Below are 27,735 nucleotides of genomic sequence, written 5' to 3' on the forward strand. Positions count from 1 at the left end.
TTTATATTCTCTGGGTAAATATACCCAATAGTGCGATTGTTACATCATAGGGTAGTTCTATTTTTAACTTTCTGAGAAACCTCCATACTGTCTTCCACAGTGGCTACACCAGTTTGCATTCCCAACCAACAGTGCATGAGGGTCCTTGTCAACAATTCTTTCTTATGTTTTTGATTTTAGCCATTCTGACAGGTGTGAGGTGATATCTCATTGTAGTTTGGATTTGCATTTCCTTGAGAATAAGTGATGATGAGCATCTTTTCATGTGTCTGTTGGCCATCTGAATGTCTTTTTTTGGAGAAATGTCTGTTCGTGTCTTCTGTCCTTTTTTTAATTGGATTATTTGTTTTTTAGGTGTTGAGTTTTATAAGTTCTTTATATATTTTGGATATTAACCCTTTATCAGATATGTCATTTGCAAATATCTTCTCCCATTCCATAGCTTTTAGTTTTGTTGATGTTTCCTTCACTGTCACTATGTAGAAGCCTGTTATTTTGATGTAGTCCCCAAGTTTATTTTTGCTTTTTGTTTCCCTTGCTTCAGGAGACATATCTAGAAAAAAATTGTTACAACCAATGTCAGAGAAGTTACTATCTGTGTTCCCTTCTAGGATTTTTATGGTTTTAGGTCTCACATTTAGGTCTGTAATCCATTTGAATTTATTTTTGTGTATGGTGTAAGAAAGTGGTCCGGTTTCTTTTTCTTTCTTTCTTTCTTTTTAAGATTTTATTTATTTATTTGAGATAGAGAGCAAGAGAGAGAGAGAGAGAGCACCAGCGGGGGAACAGAGGGAGAACCAGGCTCCCCACTGAGCAGGGAACCTGATGCAGGGCTCAATCCCAGGACCCAGGATCATGACCTGAGCTGAAGGCAGATGTTTAACCAGCTGAGCCACCCAGGCACCCTGAAAGTGGTCCAGTTTCATTCTTTTGCATATTGCTGCCCAGTTTTCCCCATACCATTTGTTCAAGAGACTGTATTTTTCCCATTGGATATTCTTTCCTGCTTTGTCAAAGATTAATTGATTTATGGGTATATTTCTGAGTTTTCTGAAACTTGAAAGTTAACTTTCTGTTAACTTGAAATCTGGAATTGTGATGCCTCCAGCTTTGCTTTTCTTTTTCACGATTGCTTTGGCTATTCAGGGTCTTTTGTGGTTCCATACAAATTTTAGGATTGTTCTAGCTGTGTGAAAAATGCTGGTGGTATTTTGATAGGGATTGGATTAAATGCGTAGATTGCTTTGAGTAGTATAGACATTTAACAATATTTGGTCTTTCAATCCATGAACATGGAACGTCTTTCCATTTCTTTCTGTCATCTTCAATTTCATCAGTGTTTTACAGTTTTCAGAGTATAGCTCTTTTACCTCTTTGGTTAGTTTTATTCCTAGGTATCTTGTTGTTTTGGGTGCAATTATAAATGGGATTGTTTCTTAATTTCTTTTATTTTTTTTTATTTTTATTTTTTTTAAAGATTTTATTTATTTGACAGAGAGAGACACAGCGAGAGAGGGAACACAAGCAGGGGGAGAGGGAGAGGGATAAGCAAGCTTCCCGCAGAGCAGGGAGCCCGATGTGGGACTCGATCCCAGCATCCTGGGATCATGACCTGAGCTGAAGGCAGTCGCTTAACCAACTGAGCCACCCAGGCGCCCTGTTTCTTAATTTCTTTTTTGCAGCTTCATTATTGGTGTATAGAAATGCAACAGATTTCTGTCTTTGTATCCTGTGAATTTACTGTGTTTTTTGTATCCTGTGAATTTACTGACTTCATATATTAGTTCTAGCAGGTTTTTTTGGAGTCTTTCAGGTTTTCTATATAGAGTGTCATGTCATCTGCAAATAATGAAAGTTTGACTTCTTCCTTACTGATTTAGATGCCTTTTGTTTCTTTCTGTTGTCTGATTGCTGTGGCTAGGACTTCCAGTTCTATGTTGGATAAAAGTGGTGAGAGTAGACATCCTTGCCTTGTTCCTGACCTTAGGGGAAAAGCTCTCAGTTTTTCCCCATTGAGTATGATGTTTGCTGTGGGTTTTTCATATATGGTCTTTAATATGTTGACATATGTTCCCTCTAAACCTTTTTTGAAGGCTTTTACCATGAATGGATGTTATACTTTGTCAAGTGCCTTTTCTGCATCTACTGAAATGATTATATAGTTCTTATCCTTTCTCTTATTAATGTGATGTATCACATTGATTGATTTGCAAATCTTGAATCACTCTTGCAACAGGAATAAATCCCACTTGATGGTGGTGAATGATTTTTTTTAATGTATTGTTGGATGCCGTTTGCTAGTATTTTGTTGAGGATTTTTGCATCTATGTTCGTCAGAAATATTGGCCTATAGTTCTTTTTTTTTTTTTTTTCCTGGTGTCTTTATCTGGTTTTGGTATCAGGGTAATGCTTGTCTTATTCCAAAAATGAATTTTTAATCATCTCTTTTGAACAGCAGGGGTAGGAGATACTAAAAAATTTCTAGTGAGCACAAGGTATAGTTAATGTGTTAATAGTGTGGCTATATGATATTATATATTTATTATGTTGTCTGGATTCTCTTTTATTCCATGTGAAAATGCTTATAAAAGCTTTTCTAGATTGACTCAAAAATCTCAGTCTTCTAACCCTATTTTCCCCATCTGTCTTAAGTTCCTCAATTGTAGAGTCTTATGCCATGACTGCTTTAAGAAGTCTAACCATCATAGTTATAGGAGGAATATGTTAGTAATGAAGTCCCACTAGTAGCTCTGGGTTGTTCACTCATACTAGATTTTGATTCAGTCTAGTTTATCATCAGTTTTTCCTCTTATGGATCATGTCTTTGGTATCAATTCAAAGAACTTTGCATAGCTCTAGGTTTTAACATTATTCTCCTGTTTTTTTCTCTAAAAGTTTTATAGTTTTATCTAAGTTATAATCTATTTTGAGTGAATTTTTATATAATTAAGTGTGAGGTTTAGGTCAAGGTTAATTTTTTTTTGCCTGTGGATGTAATTGCTTCTGCACCCTTTGTTGAAAAGGCTATCAAACTCTATTGAATTGCTTTGGCATCTTTGTCAGAAATCAGTTGGGCATATTTGTGTGGGTTTATTTTTAGGTACTCCATTCGTTCCATTGATCTTTGTGTCTGTCTCTCTGTTAGTACCATACTGTCTTGATTATAATAGCTATATAGGAAGCTCTAATGTAGATAGAGTGATTCCTTCCACTTTATTTTTCTATTTCAAAATTATTTTAGCTATTCTAGTTTTGTTGCCTTTCTATATAAATTTAAGATTAAATGTATCTGTGTGTAGTAAAACTTTACTGGGATTTTCCTAGGAATTGCTTTAAGCTTCTAGATGAGTTTAGGAAGAATTGACATTGTATTGAGTTACCCAGTTCATGAACAGAGTGTGGCACTCCATTCATTTAGTTCTTCTTTCACTTTCATCAGTGTTTCACAGTTCTCAGTGTACAAATCCTGTACATGTTTTGTTACATTTATACTTAAGTATTTCATTTTCTCTGTGTTGTTTTATTTTCATTTCTATCTAGAGTGAGTTTGAACACTCTTTATGTTTGAGAGCCCTTTGTATTTTATTTTTTGTGTGCAGTCTGTATTCATTGTCCATACTTCTACTGTGGTATTTTTCTCATCAATTTCTGGGAATTTTAATTATATCAGGATAATTAGCAAGCCTTGTGTGTGTTTCATGATTTGCAGAGATTTTCCTCCCCGTTTTTCTGTCTGTTGTTCACTTTATGGGAACTTCTGCTGTGTAGATCTTTTTTTTGTGTTTATATAGTTGAATTTATCAGTGTAGTCTTTAATGCTTCTAGATTTATAGTTACAGTTCACATTTTTTACATTTAAATATTTTGCAATTTATCCCAGTATGAGGAATTGATTGTGTATTGCTAGTCTTGGGAAGTTGGTCTGTAGTTTTCTTTTTGTGTACAGTCTTTGTCAGGCTTTAGTTTAATGTTATGTGTGCTTTCAAGAAAGAATTGTAATGTTTTCCTTTTTAAAAATGCTTGGAATTTTTTTTTTTAAAAAAGCTTTATTAAGATATAATTTACCATTCAAATAACCATTCAAAGTGTACAGTTCAGTAGTATTTAGTATATTCACAGATATGTGTGACCATCGCCACATTGATTTTAGAACATTTTCATCACTTCAAAAAGAAACCCTGTAACCATTAGTTATCATTCTCTGCTCCCTATGACAGCCTCTCCAGCCCTAAGCAACCACTAATCTACTTTCTGTCTCTGGATTTTCATATGAATGGACTCATGTAATATGTGGTCTTTTGTGACTGGTTTCTTTCACTTAACAGTGTTTTCAAGGTACATACATATATTGGTCCTTCATTCCTTTTTATGGCCAAATACTATTTCACGTTTTGTTTATCTATTTGTCCATTGATATACATTTGGATTTTTTCCACCTGTTGGCTGTTACGAGTATATTCTGTGGAAAGCATTCATGTGTAAGTTTTTGGGTATTCAGTTCTCTTGTGTATATACCTTGGAGTGGAATTGCTCAGCTGTATGGTAACTATGTATAATTGTTTGAGAAACTACTAGACTGTTTTCCAAAATGACTGTACCATTTTACATCTCCATTAGTGTATGAGGGTTCCAGTTTCTCGTCCTCCTTTCCAACACCTGTTATTCTCTGACTTTTCGATTCTAGCCCTCCTGGTTTGTGTGAAGTGGTATTTCATTGTGGTTTTGATTTGCATTTTTCTGATGACTAATGATGTCAAACACCTTTTCCTGTGCTTATTGGCCCTTTTTATATCCTCCTTGGAGAAATATTTATTTATATCCTTAGTCCATTTTTAAATTGGGTTGTCTTTTTATCACTGAGTTGTAGTAGTTTTTTTTAGTTTATCTATTTTAGATATTAAACCCTTATTAGATATTTGATTTACAGATATTTCCTGGCATTCTGTTGGTTGTCTTTTCACTTTCTTGATGATGTCCTATTACAAAAGTTTTTCATTTTGGTGATGTCCAGTTTATTTTTTCTAATGTTGCTTATGCTTTTGGTATCATATTTAAGAATCTTTTACCAAATCCCTGATCATAAAGATTTATCTCTTTGTCTTTTTCTAAGTGTTTGATAGTTTTACCTCTTAAATTTAGGTCTTTGAGCCATTTTGAGTTAATTTTGTTATGATGTGAAGTAAGCCTCCCATTTCATTCTTTTGCATATGGCTATCCATTTGTTCCAGTACCATTTATTGAAAAGACTATCTCCCCCCCTCCCACCCCCACTGCTGAACTTGTTGAAAATCAGTCAGCCACATGTGTGGGTTTGTTTCTGTACTCTCAGTTCTGTTCCATTAATGTGTATGTGTATCCATATGCCAGTGCCGCATTGTTTTGGTTACCACTGATTTGTAGTACGTTTTGAAACCAGGAAGTGTAATTGCTATTATCTTGTTCTGTTTTTAAGGATTGTTTTGACTATTTGGGTCCCTTGCAATTCCATATGAATTTTGGAATCAGCTTATCAGTTTCTATAAAGAAGTCAACTGAGATTCCGATAGGGATCGCATTGAATCTGTAGGTCAGTTTAGGAGTATTACCATCTTAATAATGTTAAATTTTTTGATCCATGAACATGAGATGTTTTCCCGTTTATTTAGATCTTCTTTAATTTATTTCAACAATGTTGTATGGTTTCTGGAGTATAAATTTTACACTTCTTTTGTTAAATTTATTCCTAAGTATTTTTTTGAAGCTACTGTAAATGAAATTGTTAATTGCATTTTTTGGATTATTTGTTGCTAATTTATACAAATGCAACTGATTTTTGTGTTGATTTAATACCCTGTACCTTTGCTGAACTCATTTTTTAGCTCTAATAGTTATAGGTGAATTTCTTAGGATTTCCTATATAAAAGATCATGTCATCTACAAATAGAGATGATTTCTGCTGTTACAGTCTGGATGCCTTGTATTTCTTTTTCTTGCCTAATTTCCCTGACTAGAGTCTCTAGTAAAATGTTGAGTATAACTGTCAAGAGTGAACATCAAAGTTTTGTTCCTTGTTCCTTCTTATCATAGAACTTCCTTTAGTGTCTGTTGTAAGGCAACACATTGTTACTAGCAACAGATTCCCTCTATTTTTGTTTATCTGGTAAAGTCTTTATTTTGCCTTCATTTCTGAAAGATAGCTTTGCTGGATATTGGATTCTTGGTTGGCAGTTTTTTTCTTTGAACACTTGGAATAGTTGTCTTAATGCCTGTTAAACTCCACAGTTTCTGCTGAGAAGTCAGTTATTAACCTTAATGCAGTTCCTTTATAAGTGATAAGTTGGTTTTTTCTTGTTACTTTCAAGATTTCTTCTGTTGCTTTTGACTTTTAGCATTTTTAGTATGATGTGTCTGTTTGTAGATCTCTTTGTGTTTATTCTGTTTGGAGTTTATAGAGCTTCCTGAATGTATAAGTTACTGCTTTTCAAATAAATTTAGGACATTTTCAGCAATTTCTTTGAATATTTCTTCTTCTCTTTTCTTGCTCTTCTTTCTTTTGGTAGTTCTGTTACATATATGTTTGGGGCACTTGATGCTGTTCTACATTTCTCTGAGGTTCTGTTCATTTTTTTCATTCTTTTTTCTCTGACATTTTTTTCAGCTTGCATAATCTAATTGCTCTATTTTCACATTTGCTCTTTTATTTTTTCCTGCCAGTTCAAATCTACTCTTGAGCCCCTCTAGCGAATTTTTTATTTCAGTTATTATACTTTTTAACCCCAAATTTTCCCTTTGGTTCTTTTTTTATAATTCCTATTGCTTTATTAATACTCTATTTGATGCAACTTTGTTATCATACCCGCTTTTACTTCTATCATCATGCTTTCCTGTACTTCTGTGAACATATTTATAATGGCTGCTTTGAAGTCTTTTGTTGTTGTTAAATCTGACATGTGTTTGCTCTCATAGGGAATTTCTGTTGCCTGCTTTTTTTCCCAGTGTATGGGTCATATTTTCCTGTTTCTTTGTACGCCTCCTTGTATTTTGTTGTAACTGGACATTTTAGATATTTATATTGATATTTTATTTAGTTTACTTAATTATTTTTGAAAAAGTAGACTCCATGCCCAACGTGGGGCTTGAACTCAGAACCCTGAGATTGACAGTCACATGCTCTACAACTAAGCCAGCCAGACACCCCTTGATATTTTAGATATTAGGCATTATATATTGTAGCTAGATACTGGTCTTCTTGTACCTTCCCAGTCTGTGATTTTTTTTGTTATTTACTTCACCATTTGTTGTTTTGTAACTAGATCAATTATTTTAATGAAGTAAGCTTTTGATGCTGTTGCTTAGGGAGTTACAGCTCTGGGTATGCTCACAGTTGTTCTGAGATGACAGTGGAATCAGTGTGACTCTCTCCTGCTCTTTCTCTGACCACACCCAACTGTTAAACTACTCTATTGTTTTCAACAGTGTCTTGGAGTCTTAAGTTGCTTTACAAACTAGTCTAAATTGTTGGAATAGTTTCAGAGGTGTATTTGTTCTGACCACAGATGGTTCCTCTTAGCTTCCTTATACCTCAGTTCTCTTCTGCAAGCTGTCTGGCCTATTGTCTTGAATGTCAGGGTTTTTTGTTTGTTTGTTTTTAAGATTTTATTTATTTGAGAGAGAGCATGAGCAGGGTTGAGAGGCAGAGGGAGAGGGACAAGCAGATTCCCCTCTGAGCAGGGAGCCTGACTCAGGGCTCAACCCCAGGACCCTGAGATCATGACCTGAGCCAAAGGCAGACACTTAGCCAACTGAGCTGCCCAGGCGCCCCCACTGTTTTTTCTTAAATCCATAAATCTTCTTCCAGTTGCCTTTCATCACGTCCTCAACTGTTCTTGAGAATTTGAACTTCTCCATGCTCTATTACAAACGAAGCCAGTTCCTTTGGGAAGAGATTGCAAACTATCTATTTTATTATCTGTTTTTACCCTCAGGCAGCTCTGGAGCTCTTCTCTGAATGACACTCCTGCTCTAGAAGCTGAGCACTCAGTGAAGGCAAGGGTAGGAGTGTGGGCAACAACCTGACATCCTCTTGGCTTGCTTCCTGTGGTAGAGCCACCACCTCACAAGCCAGGGCAATGGTGATCAGGACTCCAGTTTCTCAGTAACGTTGTGCCCAAAGTATAGCCTTTGTTCCATCAGTTGGGGGCTTGGCAGAAGAAGGGAATGCACACTTCTTGACATCACTTGCCTGGGGCTTAGCAATATCTACCTGGGGGCAGCAATACCTACCTGAGGTAAACTGAAGTCCTACTGCTCCTCAGAAGAAAGCCCTCTAACAGGGAGCTGGAATAAGAGGAAACCTTGTGTTCTTGACTACAGCAGTCTGGGGAGGAGTCTTTCCCTCCCTCTTAGTGGGTAAGGAGGGACAGGTCTTAGTTTAAATACCACAGATCTCTCCTTTCTTACCGGATTTTTCTACATACTCTTAAATAGATGTTTCTTCATTTGTCCTTGGGACTATTTCCAGAGCTTCTCATTGGTTATCATTTTACTAGTTCCATTGGGTTAGCAGATTAGCAGAGCTCCTCATGCTCTCTTGTCAGAAATTGATCTCTGAATGGTTTTCATTTTTAATTGAGATATAATTGACATATAACATTGTATTATTTTTAGGTGTATAACATAATGATTTGATTGATATATGTATATATTATGAAATAATCACCCCAACAAGTTTAGTTAACATTTATCACCACACAGTTACAAATTTTTTTTTTTTCTGATAATGAGAACTTTAAAGAGGAATGGTTTTAAATACATTGTAATTATCTTCTTTTTACAGACTATAGAATTGTTCTGTGAAACTATCTGGGCCTACTATTTATTGATGAAGGGGGAGGAGTTCCTTAAAATTTATCTTAAGGAAATTTGTCTAATTAGATACCTGTCTTTTCTGAAGTCCATTTTGATAACTAATATTTTTCTAGATAATAATCTATTTGATCTAAATTTTCAGTCTATTTGCATAGGACTGAGCAAAGTAATCTCTTATGATTCCATTAAGTTTTTTCTGTCTGTGGTTATTGGGGGAGGTGTACTTCTTTTTATGTGTCTTAAGCATTATTGTAATTCACTAATGAGATAATACTGGAAAAAATTTTTTCCCTACAACTTCACTGGTTATGATTTATTATAATCAGAGTTTCTTTATCTTTACAGTAATAATACTTTATTGAATTCTTGCTATGCATTAGGTACTTTATAGTTTTGATTTATTTAATCTTTATAACAACCCAAGAATGTATATACTGATAGTATCTTTATTTTATGGATGAGAAAACTGAGTTATAGAGATAATAATTTGCCCAGTTACGCCTAGGTGATGATCATAATTTTAACTTCTTAGTTGGCCTAAAAAAATTTAAAATTATTTAAGGTTGTTAAATAAATAGATGTATTTGCTTCCTAATATCTCAACCTAAATCACTATCTAAAAAGTAATATAATTTTTAGTTGTCTATGACAATATACTCCATCCCATGGATTTTTTCAGTGAAGTTAGTCAGGGGGAAAAGTGTTACCAAAAATTTCCTTCCTCAGTTAACAATTACTAGTACTTAAATTTATAGTTAGCATGAGAGATTCATTTTATTTTTTATTTTACTTTTTTTGAGAGATTTCTTTTAAATGGATATTTTACACTTGGAAAGTCAATGTAACAATTAACATTTAAATAAAAATTTTGAAAAATGTAAAAAATTCCACATCATTACACTAATTTGGTTTGAAAGCTCTTATTTGACGTGATCATAGACAAAAGGAAAAAATGTTTTTTTAAAGAAATTGTTAATAGTTTCTGTAATATCTTAATTATATTCTTGAATGAGAGGAATCAGGAAAGATAGGAATTTAAGGAATAAAAATTGAGAGTTTAATCATTTTGAAAAAAGCTTCTCTTTAGGCAAGACTGAGCAAATATGTGTAACTACTGCCCTCTTGGGTTGGTGTAAGGAAAATGTTTTTCAAAATAATCTGTATTGAGATTTCTCTTTCTTCTTTCAAAGGTGTTAAAATCATCACACAACAAGTTCAACCAAGTAAAATCTTACCCAAACCAGTGACAGCAACTCTGCCCACCAGTAGCAATTCCCCTATTATGGTGGTTAGCAGTAATGGTGCAATTATGACAACTAAACTGGTAACCACTCCTACTGGTAAGTTTTCTCGAGCATCAGTCCATACATTCATCATACAGTCATTGAGTAATTTCTTTGTATCAACATAGTGCTTGATACTGGGGATATAGAGGTTAATGAGACAGTTCTTTAAGAGCCTTTCCCCCCCAGCTAAAATTAGCTTTCTTTTATTATAGTCATGGTCTTCTGTTCTTTTACTTTATAGCACATAACTACAGTTTCTAATTTCTTCACTACTTGTTTGTTGATTTAATGTAGTTCACCTTACTAGACCATAAGCTCCATGATAAGGGACCGTCTTTGTTTTATTCACCATATATATGTAGAGCTGGTCTGCAAGTAGGTGTTTAGTCAGGATTTGTTGAGGAACCGAAAACACACTCTCCCAGCCCAGAAGGATTGCACTCTTAGGAGGTTGAAAGTCTGTATTACATTGCGGTGTAGTAAGCATTACTCAGACTGAGAGAAGCACAGGATGCCATTTTGCCCATATATGAGAACAACCAGGCTATGCCCAAGGAAGTGACAGTGTAGAACATTTTAAATAGTACCACCCTTTGTGTCCTTGAGCAGGTTACTAATCCCTGTAAGTCTTTTCCCTTGTCTGTTTAAATGGGATAACAATACCTGTACCATAAGGTTATTATAAGTATTAGAGGAAATCAGGTATGTACAGTCCCCAGCAGAGTGCTCAATAGCTATTATTATTAATTAATGTAAGAATTAGCTATTACTACTATTTTAAATTTGTATAACTCTTACCAGATTTTTTGAGAAGGGCCACTACTTAGATGATAGAATGTAAATAGTGTAAAATGATACCTGTCTCAAGTTTATAAAGCTATCATTTATTGGCCAGGATGTAAAGGTCTATACAGACATTACACTTAATCTTCCTTAGGCTTTAATGTCTCCACTTTTAGCAGCAAAACAGAGACTGATGTTAAGCAACTTGCCCAAAGTCATGCAGCCAATAAAAGGAAGATCTGGGATTTGAACCCCCATTTGTTTGACTCTCTTTTTTTCTTTTTAATTGTGGTAAAATAGAACATGAAATTTACCATTTTAAGTGTATAGTTCATTGACATTCAGTGCATTCATGTTATTTTATAACCATCATCACCATTAGGCTTCAGAACCTTTTCATCTTCCCAAACTGAAACTCTACACATTAAACAATAACTCTCCATTACCACCTTCCCACAGTCCCTGCCAACCACCATTCTACTTGCTGTCTCTGCAAAACCTGTGCTTTAAAAACACGCTATTCTTGCATTAAATTTATCATACTCCATCCTCCCCACCCCTCCCCCCTGCCCCAAACTTTTTTCCATTTGGTACAAAAATAATAGTGTTATTCATATATGATTCTTTACCTTAGGGAAGGATAGTAAAAAATAATAATGTGTCTGTCTGTGCCTGTGTATCTCTGTTAGAAAAGGTGTTTCTATTTTTAAAACAAAAGCTTAAGTGGAAAATTTTTTGTTAAAATTTAGCTGGTTCACACTATGTTTGTAGCATGTTTACTTTGCACTAGATTTTTTTTTAAGATTTTATTTATTCATTTGAGACATAGAGATACAGAGAGAGAGCAAGCATGAGCAGGGGGAGAGGCAGAGGGAGAGGGACAAGCAGGCTCCCCGCAGAGTCAGGAGCCCGATGTGGGGCTTGATTCCAGGACCCTGGGATCATGACCTTAGCCGAAAGCAGACGTTTAATCATCTCAGTCACCCAGGTGCCCCCTTTGCACTAGATTTTTTGAGGGAGATTCAAATGTATGTTTGTAACTGACTTAAATTAATTCTACTTAATGTTCTTCCCCTTCTCCTTTTTTTGGGTTGTGATTGTATTTAAAAATTTTTAAATATCTTGATAAAAGCATTTTTGCAGGGAGGGAGTTGTTGAAAATGGTTATCACGATGACCATTCTAATTATTATGAAAAAATGCTTTCCTGTCAAAGAAGGTATTATCTTAGTCATCTTCTTTCTTCCCCAGACTAATAGTTCTTAGTGTAGGAATAGTATTTCTGAGTTACTGGACTTGTAGGAAACTATAACAGGCTCATCTGGTTAGTTTTTAATTCTTGTTTGGGAAAAGAAAAACATCTTTGGAATAGTGGGGAAGAATGCAAAATCCTTTGAGAGACATGAAGAAAAATTTTCTAAGGGGTCAGTTAGAGTTGAGGAAATATGTAAATAGTGAACTTTTTTGGCCAAAAGAAATATTCCTGGCAACTCTTGGCAGCTTCAACTTTAATCTCTAGTAAAATGATGGAATAATTCTTTAAAAGATAGAAATATATTTAGAGAGTAGCAGAGTACAAAATAGTGTAAGTTTCTAAAATTTTAAGCAAACAATACTGCCTTATTTGCTGAATGCTGACATTGGGTTTGGCACTGTGACAGCATAAAACAGATGTAGAGACCTTAAAATCTGTAACAGAATTATCTAAAATGCTCTGGCAGGAAAGATGATTAAATTTAAGTTTCTTTTGGCATAGAACTAGTGGAAGAAGGGTAGTGGAAGAAAGGAACACAGTTATACTTTTTCTTGAGGTTGGTAATTTGATGCAACACATCACAAAATTTTATGTGTAAAATTAATCCAAATTGACTTGGCTGTAGTTCTTGCTATGTGCATTGAAAACTGTCTATAAATTGTTACTTAATGTCTTGACACCTTGAAAGTCCATTTTCAAGTTAAAGCAATGTAGATTACATTGAATTATAGCTAAACTGTGTAAATTGTCATTCTTCTATAAGGAATGACAAGTTTTTCTTTTGGCTTTTCCCTTTTCATAGGCACACAGGCAACCTATACCCGGCCAACAGTGAGCCCGTCCATAGGTCGGATGGCTGCAACCCCTGGAGCTGCAACCTATGTGAAAACTACCAGTGGTAGCATCATCACAGTAGTACCCAAGTCATTAGCTACCTTGGGGGGCAAGATAATTAGCAGTAATATAGTTTCTGGTAGGTATATCTGAAATACGTTAAAGCTATAGGTAACCAGTAAGAGGAAAAAACATTTCACTGTTGAAGGATTCTGTTAGATCTGTTTTCTGCTTAGAAATCTGGAGCTTTGTTTTTAGTCCTGATATTTAGTGATTAAGTCTAGTTTTTTATTTCTAGTATTAAATTTTCACACATTAAGTTTTTGACAGTTTTAAAATAGAACATTAGTTGTTTTTAATCAGAGTGGAATTACTATGATTTATATTTGTATAGAGATTTTTCATTTACTGAGTATTCTCCCATTTGTCAGTCCTTTCAGAATGGATAAATCTGAATCGTTGGTATCACCCACAGATGACAGGTACAGCCAGATTTAAGTTTAGAGAGGTGAAATTGACCTATCTAAGACCACACAAGCTAGATAGAGGAAGAAAGAACTAGGATTTATTCATCTTTGAGGGACCATATCTTATAATTTCATTTATTAATGTCACTTTAGCTTATTAAAAAAAAATATTTGAGTATCTTTATTTTCTTTTCACCATTATATTGATTGTTTACTTTTAAGAAATATTTTACTCAGTGAAAGCTAATATTTATTGGTATTTTGGGACTTTAACCTGGTTTTTCTCAGCTCATTAATTCCTGCAGTATTTGGACTATGGACTCCGAAGTGGAATGTTAACATAGCATCTGTTTTCGTTATTGGTTTTTAATTAAAATTATGTAAATAATTTCTCATCAAGCAAGCCCTGTGGACTTTAACTGTGTACCATTTTTGTAGACTAGCCATATTTTGTATGCCCCAGGTGAGTTGTTCTGACATTTTAAAGTGAAGAGATTGAAGTTCCTGGCAATATATGATGTTGCTGATAACTCAGGGAATAAAAAAAACAAAGCAGGGCATGGTATTGGCATAAAGCACTGTATTTAAAACTGCTAATATTGGCTCTATTTTTAAGTGTAAGTGAGAAAATCCAATGTTTGCCAAACTGAGGAGGGTGAAACCAGTAAGGAAAGAATCATCATACTCCAGCTTTAAGAGGATTTTTTAAATAACTCCGTGAAAACTCAAATTTTGATTTATTACATGACAGTATCTTAATGGTATAGAGCACATTCTCAAATGTTTTTCAAAAAGTGGTCATTCTTCATTGGTATGTAGCTTTTTATAACCATAATGGTTTTTCTTTACTTCTATATGAATTCATAATAACCTTATAGCTTGAAGGAATGTCTAGATGTCCTGAGGCCACTGTTTTCAGGCCTTCTTTATGATTTAGCTGCTTTGTATCGGGTTAGAGCAGTATAGTAAGCAAGCATATTTTCCTAGAAGCAGAGATATATACCCTCTACATGTATACATTTTATCCACCTTTGTATGTAAATACAAAACAACTCAATGGTTAGCTGCTTTTTCAAGTATATTGGGTATACATGAGAAGAGTTCTTAAACTTTTCCAGCACAATAGGATGTACTTGGCACAAAGTTGAAACAGTGCTGTTCATTGCATGGAGCTTGTTTTGTGTCTACTTCTGCTTCACTGACACTTTTATTTTAAGGAATCTCTCATTTCTGACTGCTCTAAACTGATCCTTATGTTACATATCAATATTCTTTATAAAGACAGTTTTCTTATTTTATAATGTTTTTTTTATTTCGTGATAGTGGGATTACAGGTTAGTTTATTAGCAGTTTTCAGTCCCTGGTTATCTATTCACAGTGAACTGGTAAGCCTAGTTGGATGAATTTGGATAATCCATAATTAAATGCTGGATTCTAGAGTTTGTGTCTACCCGACTCCCCTATCCCACGAACAAAAATGAAATGCTTTTCTTAAAAGATACCCAGACGTCTAGCTGTAAGAATAGAAGGCTTTAAAAAGAAAAATGATACTTTCCACCTTATTGTGGGTAATTCGGAAAATACAGAAAGATACAAAGAAAATTAAAAACATATAATTTTTACCATCCAGAGAAATATGTTAAGATTTAAGTGTATGTATTTCTGTTCATTTCTTTTTCTGTTCAATTTTTTGGTTATAAGTGTATGTGTGTGTATTTTTTAAATTACATTGAGATCTAATATAATCAGCTTTTCCCATTTTTTCACAGAATAATCTTATTTTCCTATTCTTTTAAATGTATCTTGACACCTCCTCTGCCCCCACTTAATGGTTACACAATATTTTCTTATATGATGCACCATAATTTAGCCATTTTCTCATTGTTGAATGTTTTTAGGTTGCTTCCAGTTTTTTTTGTCATTATAAATAATCCCGTGATAAACATCATTATACATAAATTATTTTTTTAAAGATTTTATTTATTGAGCTAGAGCGAGAGTGAGAGAGAGAGAGAGAAAGAGAACACAAGCAGGGCGAGCAGCAGGCAGAGGGAGAAGCAGGCTCTCCACTGAGCAGGGAGCCTGATGCAGGGCTCAATCCCAGGACTCCAGGATCATGACCTGAGCCAAAGGCAGCCACTTAACTGACTGAGCCACTCAGGCACCCCATTATACATAAATTATTATGTGAAGTTCTTACTTCCTTTTCTCTAGAAAGCAAAGTCATGCTTCCAAAGTGCTTTTTAGAAAGGTCAACTTTTTCTTTTCATTAGAATAAGCAACTGAATGGAAGGCATGACTATTTTTGCAGTTATTTAACTCCTTAGAATCAGATATTTACTTATATGTGTATATATAGAGAGCCTATCAGATACATTTGTACTTTGGTTAAAACTTAGTTTAACATTTCCTTGAGATAATTTTTAATGCTTACTTTTTTTTTAAAGATTTTATTTATTTATTTATTTGACAGAGAGACACAACGAGAGCGGGAACACAAGCAGGGGGAGTGAGAGAGGGAGAAGCAGGCTTCCTGCTAAGCAAGGAGCCCTATGCGGGGCTGGATCCCAGGACCCCGGGATCATGACCTGAGCCGAAGGCAGACGCTTAACGACTGAGCCACCCAGGCGCCCCTTAATGCTTACTTTCTAAAAACACTTATATTAACCAAGTATTTAGTGAGCCTGTATTATTGAAGGAGTCATCGTAATCAATCATGTATGAGGGATTAAAGTTAATTAATAGTTGAAGTTGATACATATGAATAATGGGCAGTGTGGTCTTTGTGGCTCTTAACAGCTTACTATTCAAAAACTACAGATAAAGGGAAAAACATTTGTGAAGCTGGTGTGGATAAAAGTGCATTTTTATGTAACCTGTGTTACCTTGGACTGACAAGACATTAGATGATGGCAAATATAAAGATATATAATGTAATAAGATTGCCAAAAATTGACTAGAATATTCTTATTCTTTTTTTTTTTTTTAAAGATTTTATTTATTTATTAGAGAGCGAGCAAGAGAGAAACCACATGAGAAGGGAGAGGGTCAGAGGGAGAAGCAGGCTCCCCGCTGAGCTGGGAGCCCGATGTGGGACTCGATCCCAGGACTCCAGGATCATGACCTGAGCTAAAGGCAGTCACTTAACCAACTGAGCCACCCAGGGACCCATAGAATATTCTTATTCTTAGTGTAACCTTACTTCTAAAACTCTAGTAGGGAATGCTGTTTGTCTAGTAGAAAAGAATAAAATTTTGTTTAATTTTTCTTCTTGGGAACATATTAATTGGTCATGTTTTTAAATGAGTACCTGTTCTGTGCTTAGTCTAAATTTGATAAATGATATGCAAGTCTAGAGAAGAAATGTATGACTTTCCTGTTTTCATGGGCAGAGGAAATCACAGGCATAGAAGTAGCATTGGGACCCATATGCTCAAGGACCAATGTGGAAACCAACAACACACTGAAGAAGAGGTATATTGGATAATCCTGAAAATTAAAGTCTGGCAGAACCTGGAAACCTAAGAGGAATTTGGGCTCTATGTGACAGATAATAGGAAGCCATAGTGAAGAAGTTACTTATTAGAAGAAGTTACTTATTAGACTTATTACTTATTATTAGAGTTATTACTTATTATTAGAGCTTGTTGTGTATATTATGGAATAGGAACAAATAAGATCAAATTGGTAGATTAAGGGTCAGGTCATGTAGGATTGTGACACCTAAGAGGGAAAGTTAGAACTATCTAGATAAAATAGGGATTAGGAAGGTTTTTTTTTGTTTTATTTTAAAGTAATCTCTACATCCAGAATAGGGCTCAAATTTACAACCCCAAGAGTCACATGCTCTATCGACTGAGTCAACCAGTTACCCTGGAAAGGTTTTTGACCAATTTCACTTTCTGGGTCAAACTGGTTTTTAAAAGATGTTTGATATAACGGGAGCATGAGAGCTATTTGTATGATAGAGAAACTTGAAATAGGGAGAAAATATGGGAAGCCAAAAGAGATGAGGGTCTATCTATTGAGTTGACATTGATAACATTTTGAAAGAAGACATGTTGGTGACAAATTGAGTTTGTTCACATATTCATTGAACAACTATTACTGAGTAATTGCCGTACAGTATGTGCTAAGCACTGAGGAATTAGGGATGCAAAAAGATCCTTTGGAGCTCAAGGGGCTTTCACAAGGCAAGACTTGCACTAGGATTTCCAACTGTGACAGTCAAAAGAATATAGGGTACAAATTTGATAGGTATAAGAGAAGCAGGTTGTGGAAGGATGTGGAGAAGAGAACACGATAGTATGTTTGGATCAGCAGATGTAGATCTACCGAGTAGATCTTAATTATTGAAAATATAAGTTTATTTATATAAATATATAAATTGGAGTTTCACCCTCAGACTCTTCAGAGTGCTGCAGATTACAAGAGCATGTGTTTAATCTGTGCCTTGGTCTATGGGTGTTTGTTTTTTTTAATCACATAAACATAAATGGCTTATTTTCATAAATTTTCTCTAGAGTAATGTTATGTCAATTTTGATAAGTATTTACCTCTTTTTAATGTTCTTTTTTGAAGAATTTTCCCACCACACTCATCAAATAAATATAATACTGGGTTTGGGGAAGCATTTGTTGTGGAATGCAGATTTTTATTTGTTTCAATTAACTAGTCAGGGGAGGAATATTGATGGGGAAACTGATTGTGGTATTTTTAGATTCTGATTTTGGTGTGCAAGTTTTCAAATTCCAAGAAGATGACTGCTGTAAAAGTCAATTCTTAATATTCTCTTATTCTAGGACAACTTCTACTTACTGTTCCAAGCCTTCATTTTCATCCTTATGACAACCTTCATGTCATCTCGGGATGACATTAACTACATGTATTAATTATATACAGCATAAACAGAAATAACCAAATATCACTCCTTAACTCAGGCCTCCTTTTCTCCTCCCTTCTCTAAGGAACGACTACCAAAATCACTACAATCCCAATGACTTCCAAGCCCAATGTGATTGTTGTGCAAAAGACAACAGGAAAAGGAACGACCATTCAAGGCCTCCCGGGCAAAAACGTTGTCACAACATTGCTAAATGCTGGAGTAAGTAAGAGCTTATAATGCAGATTCAGCGAATCCACTGAGGATTTTAAAGACCAGCTATACAAATATTTGCCTAAGGACTTCAGAACCCCACAATGACCTGTATGGTTTGATTTACCGCTACTGTGATGTAATAACTGTTAAAACACCACCAACTGATGCCATTTTTCACAGTAATTTCTAAAACATGTTGCTCATAGCTAAGTTGCTTATGACCATGATTTAGATGCTTAGCTTAGTCCAGATGGAGGATTCCACTGGCTTAACTGCAGTGGGACCTCTGTTAGAGGACAGTTTTATTCCTGCCTCTGGCCAGTAGACACGAGGCTAGTATTGGCCTAGGTTGGGCAAAGAGAAATATTTGGGATGAAGAAAATTAATTGATGGGGATTTACTTTCATTTTTACCTCTTTGAGCTAGTAAAAAAAAAAAAAATCAACCGCTTCATTGATAGTTGTAAAGGCAGTCGCGCAGAGGTTTGGAGTTAGACATACCTGGGTTTTGTCTCTTAGTATCATAGTTGTTTGACCTTGGCAAATTTACTCAACTTCTGTCATCCTTAATTTCCTCATTTATAAGTTGGGGATGGTGATCTTTACCAGTGAGTTTGTTCAGTAACTGGTAGCTGTTTTAAAAGTGCTTAAAACAGCGTCTGACGCATAGGAAGTCCTCAATAAGTAGTTTTTCTCTTATTGTTGTTACTCTTGGTACTTAACTATTTAGGCTTGGTAATGTCCCACTTTGCTAGAAAAAAATGCCGTACTTCATTGTAGTAGATCTCTAGTAGCTTCCTAGGTATCGCAGTCTTCATAATGTTGGCATTAGATCTTTTCATCATGTAGGAAAACATAGCCTGAGTTCACATGGTAAGCCAAAATAAAGCCTGGGATTAGAATTCCACTTTTCAGAATGCTTTTACAGTCTGGTTTATAGTTTCATAGAATTTGATATGTAAGAGGGGATGTCATGTACCCAGAGTCCTGTGGTCACATACATTGAAGAGTTGTGTGTGAATCCTAGCTGCTAGGTATATCTAACAGCAATAATTGGACTCAGGAAGTACTAGTAAAACAAGCAGATCAGAGCATAAGACTACACATATGTATATGCATCTGTACTCAACAGCTTGGTTACCTGGGCATGTCTACACACATACATCAGAAGAGCTTCTTCAAAAAATAGCCTGCTAGTTGGTTTTGATAGGCTTTGAATGGGTCATTATACTTGGACAGGGCCCATTAAGCTATTTGATAGATAGGCATGCCTATTTGCAAACTAGTGGCTCTTGGCAAATGAGTTAGAGCTCCTTCCAAAGCTGCTGCTGTGAAGGGTGTGTTTGTATTAAAATAAGTAATAACATGAGTGACAGACACTTCATATCTCCCTTAGATAACAATCTCCCTTACAGTAGATAGTTAAACTTGGGATTTTTGTAACCTGTTTAGCTCTAAATTCATAGAGTGATTACCTTCTGCCAGCTCACCTGGGTGCTTTGTTTATACTGTCTGCTAAGTTTGGATAGCCACACATTTAGATGATGATGACTAATAGTTAAAAACTAATAAGGTGAAAATTTTTCTTTTCAGTTTTATGGATTTTAACTTTTAAAAATTAATTTAGTAAAATCACTGTTTCTGAATTTAAGTAAGCTCAAGTATTGACTATAAATGACAGAAGGTACTTGAGAATAAAGCAGACAAAAGTATAAAAATGGTGAAAAGTTAATGAGCTTAAGCTATCTAGTTAATAAACTAAAGTGATATTAGTAACATACTAATAATAAAATGTGGGAAATGCCCTGTTTGTTTTTTGTATTTTCCCATATAACCTCAGAACGTTAGTTAATATCTGCTGATTTCATCTCTTGCCCATGCATTTTCGCATAGACATTGCTGTATGTCCTTATAATTTTGTATTTGGGGAGCTTAGTTTATGTGTATACATTTAGCTATTGGTATAATGCACAGTAATTTTTTATTACATAAATCTCTATTTTGGGTAAATTAGAAAATAAAGGTAATGTTGGGGGGAGACCTATAATCCCGACTCTTTTGAGATAGCTATTGTTAACATTTTAGTATATATTCTTTTATAATTTCCTGACTATTTTAATGTATGTATTCTATGAATGTGACGGTGTAGTAAATATTCTTATGTGAGATAATTTTTTAAATTCACTTGTCAAGAAATAATGCCTTCTTTGGACAGAACGTTGGGCAGATGACTTTTAGGACTACCTCAACTAAGTCTAGGATTTTTGATCACCTGGAAACATTGTACTTTGCTATTTAATTTACAGTCCTTTCCCCATCATCATTGTAAAACCTCGCTGTGATTTTTCAGTTTTTGGCATTGAAATACATATAAACCTCATATATTCACTGACTTTAATTTAGGGAGAAAAGACTATTCAGACGGTGCCAACAGGAGCAAAGCCAGCTATTATCACTGCTACAAGACCCATCACCAAAATGATTGTAACTCAACCAAAAGGAATAGGTTCCACAGTTCAGCCAGCAGCTAAAATCATCCCAACAAAAATTGTTTATGGGCAGCAAGGGAAAACACAGGTATGCTATAAGATATAGTGGTTTTTCTTGGCTCTGGTATATTTCAAATTCCTAAAATTCCATGTTGGAAATTTGAATGAGAAGATCAGTAATCTTTAAAAAATCAGATTGTTAAAAGTTATGACCAAATGTGCATAATCATCTGTTTTCAAAACCTGTGTTTCTCTCTTCAGTACTTTTTTTTTTTTTTTTTTTGGATACCTAAATATTTGCACCATGTCATGAGCAAAGATTGGGGAAACAAACCCTTGGAATAAAATTTGCTGAAGGCATATATTGTTACTTGGGAAGTAGATGCTTGAGGGAGAGTGGTAGTTATTTAGAATCTCTCAGAAAAAAGTATTTTTTATAAGCTAATATGGCCTTTGAAAGCACTTTATATACTTAAAAAATTTTGTTTTACTTGAAACCTAAATGATGGAGAAGCTAGATATTTGTTCATTTTCAAGCAATAGAAGATAAGAGAATTTTTCTGGAAATTTGCCTAGAAAATTGAGGCCCAGGATTTAATCTTATGTTGCTAGACTACTATTTATTTTATAAAGTACCTACTTTAACTGTTTTTATGAGAATATCAAAGGAAATAATGTCAGCTTTGGTTCAGAAATGTTATCCTAGAATTCTTGTAAAAGGTTTTAATTTACCTTTAATAATTTGCCTTTAGAATCAGTTCCCACAGAATCATAGCGAAATAGTTTACACATCAAACAAATAAGTTTTGTGATTAGAAATAAGTCCAAATTGCCTTTAAGTTTCAACTGGTAACAATTCTCCTTTGCTCCATCATCTTCATCATAGTATAACCCATGTTTTCATTCTTGAATTCTTGGAAATGGGTGATTTAATAGAGTCTGAAAAGGTTTTGAATCTTACATATGGGAGAAATAAAAACTAAATGTGGGCAGTTAACATTTTTATATTCTAGGCACCCAATTGAAGTCAACTCCTAGAGTTCAAATCTTGAAGTGGAATGGTTCAGTTTGAAATCTTTCTCCCATTTCACTTATTTTAATGTGTGTGGTTTTGACCTTTGCCAGGAGTTGATCTACCACATGTTTCATATTGCTTCTAGTAACAGTTGTCTAAGTCAGTGTTTCTCTGGGGATTTTTCAAAGATGACTTAGGTCCCAACCATGTTTACTTTGTACAGGTGTCTCAATTAGGAATTTCATTTGGTTGCTAATGAAAAGAAACCTGAAGAACAGTGGCTTACAAAAATTAGGGTTTTATTTTTATTAATGTTAATAATAATAAGTTAATTATTTTATTATGTTAATGTTCAGAGGGAGGAAATTCTGGACTATTCTTGTGGCATTGGGAATCCAGGCTTCTTGTGTCTTTCTGTTCTGCAGTCCATAGCGTGTGGCTGTCATTCTACTATATAGCCTACAGCTTGTAAAATGACTTCTGAAGTCATTATAGGCAAGAAAAAATGGGGAGAGCCTCTTGTCAAAATTATGGCTGTTGCAGTCTGGCACATACCACTTAAAATGTTGTATGTTGCTTGATTCTGATTTGTTCATAGATTGAATTAGTCTTTAATGAACAATGTTGTGCCCAAAGCATAAGAAATGTACAGAATGCAGCTTCCCATGTCAGGAAGATGATATTCATGACTAGAAGTTTAGCATTTTAAATAGTGCTCTAAAATTTAAACTGGGTATATTTCTGATTTTCTTCTAGGTTCTTATTAAACCCAAACCAGTGACATTTCAAGCCACAGTTGTTAGTGAACAAACAAGGCAGCTGGTCACAGAAACATTACAGCAAGCATCTAGGGTGGCAGAAGCTGGTAATTCATCTATTCAAGAGGGAAAAGAAGACCCACAGAGTTATACCGATAGTAGTTCCTCTTCTACAGAGTCCTCCCAAAGTTCCCAAGGTAAGATCCATTTTACTTCTGATTTATGTAATTACTTCTGACATAGTGCCCTAGTTCCAAAATAGTTGAACCTAGGGGTTTCAAACAAACATGTATGCTTTGATTTGTCGATTCTTTTGATTTTATTTTCCTTTGTTTGATATGTAATCGGTGAGCTGAAGTTTTGTTTTTAGTAAGACTTTACCATTCTTTCCTGCATGGCATATGTTCATCAAATAATTGGTAAACTATAGATGGTGATTTTGGCAGGTAGGGATTACGAAACTTGAATAGTGCTGTGGTTCTTCTTGTTTCCTTTTGGGTAAGTAGGAGAAGTGGGCAACAGAGTGAATGTATCTTTTGAATGGTTACTTTTGAACCTTGAGAAAGAATCAGGGTGGCCAGAGGTGGGCCATATGTGGGCTATAAGTAGAGTGACCAAACATTGCAGTTTGCAGAGGACAAGTCCTGGTTTGTGTCTGTTCTAGCAGAATTATTAATAGCATTCCTTTTCACTCTCATCTCAGAGGTATCCCAATTTAGATGATATTATATGATTGTCCTAATTATAAGGAAGGAACTATGAAGCCAGACTCCATAGTAGGGAAGCTCTTTATCCTCAGTGCTGTTTTAATTGTGTTGTTCGTCTAGGAAGTCTCTTGAAATAAATTCTTGATCATAAGCTTTGAGACCTACAAATCTAGTACTCATGTCTGTCAGTTACCTTGACCGCCCTTATCGTCAGATGGGAGGTATATTTATGCCTATGCTTGCTTATATGCTCTGATGCATCTAATAAGCAAAGCTGTTTATCTTCCCCTAATCATTCCTCACCCACTCCATTCCCTCTCCTCACCTCCCCATTATTTTCTCTGGAGTGCTTTCTGAGCATCTTCACTTTTCTAATACAGATTCTTCATCGGGTGCACTTTTATTATTCTAACTGTTTAATAGAGTCTTTCCAGATTAGTGGGAAGTTCAGATTGCTTATATGGTTCAAATTGCTGATTAGCCCATTAATTGAATTTGACAGTTATTTATTTATACTATATATTAAGTATTGTGCTAGGCCCTATGAATGTTGAGTAAAATATAGTTCTTGTAAAAATCTAGAGTAGGGGATTAAAAAATACATGTACAACTTCAGTATGAGTATAATAAGTTTATTAGTAACAAACAAAAATGCCAAAGGCTAAAAATTCACACTCCAGTGAGGAGAGGATAAGAAAGCTTCATGAAGGAGATAGCATTTGAAGTGGTCTTTGAAAACTTATCAATTAAAAGTAAATAAAAATGTTGATTTTTTTTCTTTAAGATTTTATTTATTTATTTGTCAGAGAGAGACAGAGAGCAAGCACAAGCAGGGGGAGTGGCAGGCAGAGGCACAGGGAGAAGCAGGCTCCCCACTGAGCAAGGAGCCCGACGCGGGACTCGATCCCAGGATCCTGGGATCATGACCCGAGCCGAAGGCAGATGCCCAACTGACTGAGCCACTCAGGTGTCCCAAAAATGTTGATTTTAACAAACAATATGACACTCATTTTAGAGAATATATAGTTTTCTTCAGCATATTATCAATGATAGTAATATTTTCTGGATCAATTTACTGAGAAGATTCAGTTTATCATTCTGTACTGATTATGAATCAGTCTTTGTACTTTACAGTGGAGTGATGCTTATTCTCTATTTCATATGATCTTTATTTCTTAATGATTTGATACCTAAAGATTCCATTCTTACTTCAGCACATCAGCTGCATTTTCCTCTTTTATTTTTAAGTCTCTGGTTCCTTGAATAATACATGCCATTTTTGCCCTTGAGAAATATTTTTATAGAGGACGGGTAAAATGTTTAGCTTATGAGTTGATGCTAAAAGGGAGACATGAATAGTGTATGTTTTTATATCCATAATCTCAGGTTATCTTTTGAAATTGCTAGTCTTTTCCTAAGGGAGCTATAAGCCAATCATTACTTCCCAAACAATGCCATTTCATTAGGCAGTCTTAAGTATTCATTCTAAGAATGGGACAAAAGTTTGGCTATTTTTGGAAGTGATTGAGTGGAAGGTTTTCTGCTTTTCAATCTCTTATTATACATGGCTTCATCTATTTTTATTTATTTGTCCTGTATCATTACATATTATTTATTTAAAAAATATCCTGTAATACAGGGGTGCCTGGGTGGCTCAGTCGTTAAGCATCTGCCTTTGGCTCAGGTCATGGTCCCAGGGTCCTGGGATCAAGCCCCGCATCGGGCTCCCTGCTCAGCAGGAAGCCTGCTTCTCCCTCTCCCACTCCCCCTGCTTGTGTTCCCTCTCTTGCTGTGTCTCTCTCTCTCTCTCTGTCAAATAAATAAAATCTTAAAAAAAAAAAAAAGGTATTCTGTAATACAGAAAAAGATAATTCAGAATATGTATATCTAGATTATAAAGCCAGTTTCTATAATCTGCATTTTCCCTCCTCCCCCCATATCTTTATATAGCTCCTTAGTGCATTCTCACAATGACTGATGATATATATGCTGTGATTTAAAGAGAAAGGGATAAAGATTTTGGTCAATCTAAGATCATGCTGGCTTTCAAAGTATATGAGGGTCATACCTATTGGGAATGTAAGCACTACATAGCAGTTCATTTTTCCTTTATATTTCTTTTGTAGTTTTTGCCCCTCCCCCACCTTTGGTAACTTTTTCTTTTAATGTAATTTCAAACTTACAGAAAACTTTCAAGAAGAGTTAAAAAGAACTCTGTGATTTTTTTTTTAAGATTTTATTTTTAAGTAATCTCTACACCCAACATGGGGCTCAAACTCACAACCCTAAGATCAAGAGTCACATGCTCCACCAACTGAGCCAGCCAGGCACCCCAAGATTTTTAAAAAAGAGAGAAATATTAAGGATTTCTTTATTTATATTTAGTTTATTTCCAGTAGGTTTAAGGTGGATTAGGTAGAATATAAGATTATGTGAAGTGAAATGGAAGAGAGCAAGGAGACAAAACCAAGGGTAGGGATTTAAGATGGAACAAGGTATGAGGCAGATACAAAAATGCATCCTGTAAAGACATTGCTTTAAGGAGGCCACAAATTGGTTTCTGGGATGATTTTTCCAGAAGCTTTATGATTTTGGTAGATCATAGTGAGGGTGGGGAATGAATCCAGGTTAAGCAAAACATACTTATTGCAGAACTTTTCAGAGCTATTATGTGTTAACATATATTGTGAAAGGTGAAGAGTGGAGTATGTAATGTAAAATGCTCCCCAACTTTTTTGACCATAGAACCTTTCTTTTGCAGAACATCTTGAGGAACTAATGTTCTTTGAAATATTTTGAGTGATGCTGTCTAGGCAGTTAAATACCATGAAGGCCTTGGGCTTTATGACAGTACTTCAGAGGGCACATACATATTACATCATAGAGGGGACATAGACATCTTGGGTTTAGTTTAGAAGGGGTGGTTTAGATGAGTAAGGCATCTGGGAGTCATTTTATGTGAGAGAGGGTTGGTGGAAACAGGACATTTTTTATGGAGAAGAGAAGATGAGGATTGGGTTGGGGACATTGGGAGCTGTCAGTTTTCTTGAGGACTGTGACATGGAAGAGGGAAAAGAGTGAGTCTTTGTGGAAATGTGGATGGAAACTAGAACCATTGGGTAGAAGTCACAGGAAGCCCTGTTTCCGTTCCATATAAGAAAATTTTCTAATTGTCATAACTGCAGAAATGGAAGGAAACTATCTTACAAAGTAGTGAGTTCTCTGGTGTTGCAGTTCCTGGATTGGTGGGGATATTGTGAAGATTTTAGCATAGGATTGGTGATAGCATTAAATGAACTTTTAGATCCCTGCTAGCTGAGAGGTCTTAACTGTACTATGAAAGTGTGATATGGGCCTTTTATGGTAAAGTCACAGGAGACATTCTTCCATAGAGATGCCTGATCTGCCTTTGCTTATAACAGTACAGTGTGTATTTCTGGTACCTAACGTGTAGTAGACGTCCAGTAAATATTTGTTAAGTGACCTGTGGGGAAAGATATCTGAGGGTTAGAAGGCCACCATTCTCAAGACAGATGGGGGAAGTCTAGAGGCATATACACTTCATAATCAAATGGTACTGTGAGATCAAGCTCCTGATGTCTTAGTCGTTGCATCCTGACCTCAGTATCAGACTTAATAGGCAATAGGTTTATTTGGTTTAAGCATAAAAGCCAAAGTAAAGAGGAAACTCACTCAAGGATTGGTTTTTGCATGTAGGTTCACACTCTCATTCTTTGTCACAGCTCTTGGGGTTGCTGCAGTGATACCGTGTGATGAGCAGCCACTCTCTGAGTATGGGCAGAAAGAGTGAAGAATCTCTAGCCCCTACAGGATGATGTTATTTGGGTTGATGTCTGATAGGTGCTCCCATGTGGAAATTTGTTTTCTTCTTTTAGTCTCTTTCTACCTCATCTCTCTGCAAATGCAATCCTTGTTTTCTTCTGGATATTCAATGAATATTACAGAATTGGGTTGCAGTCATTCTTTGCCTATGGGTCCTCTCACCTACCCAAAAGGGTACTTACATCACCGGGGGAATTTCTTAAATGTGAGAACTTAGGTTTTATAAAAATAATTATTTCCTAATAAAATTAGTTTTCTTAAGTATAAGTTCTATTTGTCTGCTTATAACAAGTAAAGAATAACTGTAATATGCATCACATGACATTTGGTATTGCAGTATAGTATCCCACAATCT

The 27,735-nt window shown here is 35.2% G+C and overlaps 1 protein-coding gene across 10 annotated transcripts in view; it reads left to right on the forward strand.

Annotated features, from left to right (window-relative positions):
• EMSY (EMSY transcriptional repressor, BRCA2 interacting) overlaps nt 1-27,735 on the forward strand; it is a 97,341-nt gene that overhangs the window by 41,427 nt on the left and 28,179 nt on the right. For all 10 annotated transcript variants that reach the window (XM_081798870.1, XM_081798878.1, XM_081798871.1 and 7 more), the window contains 5 exons: nt 10,038-10,187; nt 12,973-13,143; nt 18,439-18,575; nt 20,972-21,145; nt 22,829-23,027. In XM_081798870.1, coding sequence (XP_081654996.1) covers nt 10,038-10,187; nt 12,973-13,143; nt 18,439-18,575; nt 20,972-21,145; nt 22,829-23,027 — 831 coding nt within the window. The remainder of the gene's footprint in view (nt 1-10,037; nt 10,188-12,972; nt 13,144-18,438; nt 18,576-20,971; nt 21,146-22,828; nt 23,028-27,735) is intronic.

The sequence above is a fragment of the Leptonychotes weddellii genome, chromosome 11 (assembly GCF_054177405.1).
Source record: "Leptonychotes weddellii isolate Sample4059 chromosome 11, ASM5417740v2, whole genome shotgun sequence".
Classification (NCBI taxonomy): Eukaryota; Metazoa; Chordata; class Mammalia; order Carnivora; family Phocidae; genus Leptonychotes; species Leptonychotes weddellii.